At 43.8% G+C, this 5,603-nt stretch overlaps 1 protein-coding gene across 1 annotated transcript; it reads right to left on the reverse strand.

Annotated features, from left to right (window-relative positions):
- Positions 1-269: 269 nt before the first annotated feature.
- Positions 270-5,180, reverse strand: HHEX (hematopoietically expressed homeobox). The gene is made up of 5 exons (XM_015557872.1): positions 4,963-5,180; positions 4,239-4,318; positions 3,698-3,876; positions 3,418-3,468; positions 270-1,377 (listed from the first exon to the last, which is right to left on the reverse strand). Exons 1-5 carry the CDS (start codon positions 5,178-5,180, stop codon positions 1,159-1,161), a joined length of 747 nt encoding a protein of 248 aa, XP_015413358.1. The 3' UTR covers positions 270-1,158.
- Between the last annotated feature and the right edge of the window lie 423 nt (positions 5,181-5,603).

Genomic DNA, 5,603 nt, shown 5'->3' on the forward strand with positions numbered 1-5,603 from the left:
CCCCGGGCTCCGACCTGCGGGAGCCTCCCCGCAGCCCCAGACGCGCGCGCGCGCACCTATCAATTGCAAACACCTGAGGAAAGGCCCAAACACACCTTCCAGGTGCCCACGAGCCCGCCAAGGCCCGGCACCGCGCTCTGGGTGCTCCGGCTGCTGGAGCCCCGGCGCGATCACCACCTGGGGCTCCAGCGCTCGCGGGCGGGGTCGGCGCCCCCAGGTGTAAGAAGTGCGGATTTGTTCTGATCAGAGAATGAGAGGGCAGACGGAGATGGTCGTCTCACCGACAGATTTATTTTATGGGCAGGTTACTCATTAAAAAACACACACAAATATTTTGGCCATGTTTTTTACAGTGAACAATTATATATATACATATACACATTATAAACACTGGTTGATGTAAAACACAATTATCTACAATCTACTTACATTTAATTAACCTGCTATTTCTAGTTCCTGTGCTTAATTTCAGTTACCAATGAGTCAGTTTTTCTGCCTGAATTGGACAGTACTATCCTTAACACCTTAGTCAAACAGGTACTAAGTGATAGTGCAAAACAAGCATTTAAGATTATCAACTCTCTCTCTCTAACCAAAGGCACACACATCCTGGAGATGAGCGCTGAGCTGCTTTTGGATTTAAGCAGCAGTGTAAGAATGTAATATAAAAGTAAAGAATGTTTCCTTTTAAAATATTCCAAGGCTGCCTGAAATGTGGGCCCCTTTCCAAGGCATACCTCTGAATTTGGGGTACCCTTTGGTTTTACATTAAGTGGGATGAAGATACAGATTATAGAAAAGTTATCCAAGAAGAGCCCATTAAAATCTTTAAAGTTATAACTTAAAAATTCAACCAAAATGTTCAAAATTGCTTTTTATAAATAGGAAAAAATTACTTTTTTAAAAGGGGGTAAATTTAATCAGTGAAAAGTCCCCTTATCGTACAACCTAAAATCAATATATAAACTGTTCCTTAAGACAAAATTAAAGTTTCAACGTGAGTTTGTTATTTAGCCAGTGCACCAAATATTTTCGGTTTCCAGAATACCAGCAAACTGACTTCCTTTCCCATATAGTTTTCCAGTTGTCTATAGAGATTTCCTGTTGCAAATATTATTCCCAAGTCCAGTTTTCTGAATGTGCCGATGTCAGTGATCATCATCCAGCATTAAAATAGCCTTTATCACCCTCAATGTCCACTTCCTGATCAGAATCCTCTGAAATCTCTGACTCAAGGTCTTCCTGGGAGGCGGGGGAAGGCGAGCATTGAGAGCTATCCAAAGCACCTTTATTCTGTTCACTGGGCAAGTCTTGCCTCTGATTGCAGGAATCGTCCAAACTTTCCAGTTCCTCTTTTTTATTGCTTTGAGGGTTCTCCTGAATGAAGAGGATGAAAATGGAGATTGGTAGATCATGAAATATGAAAGAGGTGAGAAATAAATCAAAATGCTTTTCACCTTCTATCATCTTTTTAATTTTTAGTTTATCAATTGCTCTTAGCTATAGTCTCTACATATATAATGCATACTCTTTTTCTCACTTTGGAAAAAGTTCTTTTCATATCAGAGAAAGATTATGCTCTTGCCAAATTAGAACAACCAATCACAAAAATAACTGTAAAGGTATTATGACAAATGAACACTAATTCCTGCCCAAACCCATGATCTGAAGATTCTTAAAAGTTTAGGGAGGTGGGCGGGAGAAATCAGAGCACTGCAGATACACAGTATTATCATCCTTCAAATAGCTAAACTTTGCCAATAACAGAGCCTTCTAGACTTTTTTTAAATCCTCACCTGAGGATATTTTTTCCATTGATCTTTGGAGAAGAGAGTGGAAGGGAGGAGGGGGAGAAAGGGAGGGAGGAAGAGAGAGATCAATGTGAGAGATAAACATCAACTGGTTGCCTCCCATACAGTACATGCCCCAACTAGGGTGGGGATCGAACCTGCAGAGGTAGGTATGGGGTACGTGCCCTTGACCAGAAATCAAACCTGAGACCCGTCAGTCAGCAGACCAATGCTCTAAACACTGAGGCAAACTGGTTAGGGCTAGACAATTTTTGTTTTTTAATGAACACTAAATAGTGATTAAGAAAAAGGTTTCAAATTATTAGTTTGAATCCTTTTCATCCATTTTCTGGAGTATGTTTATAAACATACATCAATATGTGTAACAGGTTACAAAATCATGGCAAATAAATAAATGTAGAACTGGAAGAATGTTGCCAACTGAAAAGAGAAACAACTATAACTTAAAATCTGAGGGAAATTTCTTGAAAATATTCCCATATTACATCAGTCACACTTTTGATCAAGAACTAAATGAGCTAGTAAATTTAATCCTGTGTTTGTCTAAAATGGACAAAAACACTATATAGAAATATTATAAAGTGTGGGTTTTTTTAAGCAAGTCTATAGAATAACAGATTCGCCAGGCTTGCATCTATGTAACAAATATACGCACAAGGTCAGAAATTGAGAGAAAACCTGAAAATTTTTAAATCACATTAGAATAATGAAATAAGTTTTATTTCCTAATTCAAAATGTTCTTTGTAACACTATCTTGTTTTTAATGAAAAAGCTTTATGATTACTATATTTAAAAATGCACACTGCTTTCGATTTCCCAACTTGTACCATTGTTTCAAAAATATTTTATTTACTATAAACTACACATATATTGGCAAATGAACAATTCATCAATTGCAGATTATTTTGGGGAAGTCATCCTGATTAGGACTTCATAAACAAATCTTTAGCCTTAAGTTAATAGCCTTTAAAAACTGAATTAGCCTTTACTTTTTTATCACATATTGCATAACAAGGTCATAGGAAGAAAGACTGTTAGAAAGTTTAAGCTACTTTCCAAACAGGCTTGGATATTCTCTTACATGTTTTTATATTCATTTTAAGAGCTGGCATTAGAAGGGAAATGATTTTTAAACTCTTTGATATTTAATTCTTCTTTAAAAACAGTGTAAACAAGACTTAAAGGTGTTTATTTCCTTATATTTACCCATGAGCTCTGACTGGTTTTATTATGGCTGTGTAAATAAAAGAAACAATTTTCTCCCAAAGATAACTGCTTAAGTCATTTACTGTCAATTACTTTATCTTTCCTGCGTTAATTAGATAAACAACATATGGGGTTTATAAAACAATTAGCCAGGAGTTTTACTAGCCAGTGTGTGAAAACCCAAGCATAATTGACATAGGAACTGCATTAGGTGCTTTTAGCATTACTGCCACCTGAGCAACTCATCCTGAATTTCAGCAAGACTATTTGCCTTTTTAATCAAGGTGAAGAGGTTAAATAGTCTCTCAAATAACTTTTGCATACAACCTATAACAGGCCTCGCATTGAGATAACCTGATAAAAATATTTATTTCCATAGAAACAGAACCATGTCCATACCTGCTTTAGTCTTCGCCATTTAGCGCGGCGATTCTGAAACCAGGTTTTGACCTACAGGAAAAGGAGAAAGAAAACTTGCCACCAGCCCAGAATCCCGAGGGACGTGGTGGGGAGGAGGCAGATTCCGGGCTCCACAGCAGACCACAGCGCCAGAAACTGGAGAGCAAGTCTCCAGGAGCAGGAGCGCACAGGGGCTCCACGTCTCTCTTACGCCCCGCGACGCCGCCCCAGGACAGCTCCCCAGGAGCGCTGCCCCGGGCAGCCCAGCCGGCGCGCTCACCTGTCTCTCGCTAAGCTGCAACATCTTGGCCAGACGCTTCCTCTCAGGCGGGGAGAGGTATTTCTGGGTCTCAAACTTCTTCTCCAGCTCGATAGTCTGGTCGTTGGAGAACCTCACCTGGCCGCCTTTCCTTTTATGCAGAGGCCTCTGCAAGAAAGGGCTCCAGAGCAGAGGTTTGCCTGTGGGCAGAAAGAGTGCTGATGAGTGACGGCCTTGGGGGTGACAAAGGGGGTAAGGAGACTCAGGAGGACACCCGACCAGACACGTCCATATACATTCACCGGCGCAGGGACCCAATACAGGGCCACCAATACACAAGCATACACAGAGCCACAGAAACAGCCAGTCACACACCTCCGCTGCAATTCGCAGAGACCACCCTAAACAATCACAGACACATACATACAACCTTCACACCCACAGCTAGATACCAACAGCCAAATCTTTTGATCACCGAAAGAACAGCCATTATAGGTTGAGCTTAAAATACCAAGACCCTCTTTAACCAGTTGCTCTCCAATTTATCTACAACTTTTTGCACCTCTAGGTCCTCTCCCTTGGTGAACCGCACTTTCCAAATACTCTGTCTGTTGGGGAGGAGCGGGGCCGTTACATTCACAGAGGAGTTACAGCCAGAGACCGACGGCGGGAGTCTAACCAGGGGACCCCGCGCTAGGCTGCGTGGGAAGCCCTTGAGCGCGGCGCCGGCCTTCGGCCACGCGTGGGGCTTCCAATCCTGGATCCAGGGCGCCGCGGCCTCCTTTGATTTCACACCCGGCCCGCGGGGGCGGCCAGTTAAAGCCACCCCGTGGGCTATGGCAACATTTCCGTCAATGTGTTTCCTGTTGGTCTAACTCGAAAACCCTTTGCTTCCTCCTGCGCAGTCCCAGCAGTAACCCAAGGAAACCCAGGGCGCGCTCGGTGAAACGTTCGCCCCCATCCCCGGCCCGGCTGAGAGCCCCCCTCCCGCCACAGCAGGTTGACAGAGTCACGCAGGGGCCCCGCGGCACCAAACCCTCGAGGCTGGAATAAAAAAATACAACATAATAACTTTTTTTAAAAGAGAACTAAAATATAATCCTCCACCCCCATCTCTCTAACAATGAGAAGATGGAGAACTGAACTAGAGGCCGTATCATCCTGATGTGATTAAAATGTTAATGAATTAAAGTGTTAGTTGTCTCCAGGGTCTCTTCAGAAGCTGCCAATAACAAAGAGATTTAAAATCCTGGTGGCCCCCCCGGCAAGAAGCCTGGGCCCCTTACTCCACGCCGGGGCTTCGGACGCCAGAGGCGCCAAGGGCCACCCGGAGCGCGGAGCAAGGGTGCCTTCTAAGCCTTGGGCCGCGCACCGAGGGGACGAGCCCCGCATCTTCTATAAGCCCAACGTGCCCGCACTGCCCTTCGAACTCCAAAGACGTGCCCGACAGTCCGTCCGTCCATGCGTCTGTAGGCCTTCGCCTAAACGCTTTGAAAGCTGGCATTGTTTTTTTTGTGTGTGTGTGTGTCTTGTGTGTTTTTCGAGATTTTGCTTACGTCAGGCTTCAGACTGGTGCAAAACAGCCTCAAAAAAAAGGAAGCAACTGGTTATTTTAGCTGCCATAAAGTCACATCCCACACAGAGGAAATGAACAATATCAGAAAAACGGATCCCGGCTATCAGAAGTCGAGTGTTTCCTGAATTTGTCTGTATTGAGGATGTCGATAAAATAATCAGCAGCGTGCACGACTCCGGGGGAAGGGTCTGCTTCACGCAGCCAGGAAAACACTTAACAGCTTCTGAAACCAGATTTACTCCTATCGAGAACTCAAGATTTCCTGTATGAACGGAAAGGGTCAGGCTCTTTCACTGCACAAGCTTGTTGAACCGGGTCCAGCCCCGTAACCACCCGGGCCCGGCAACTCTC

The sequence above is a fragment of the Myotis davidii genome, unplaced genomic scaffold, assembly GCF_000327345.1.
Source record: "Myotis davidii unplaced genomic scaffold, ASM32734v1 scaffold271, whole genome shotgun sequence".
NCBI classification, from domain to species: Eukaryota; Metazoa; Chordata; class Mammalia; order Chiroptera; family Vespertilionidae; genus Myotis; species Myotis davidii.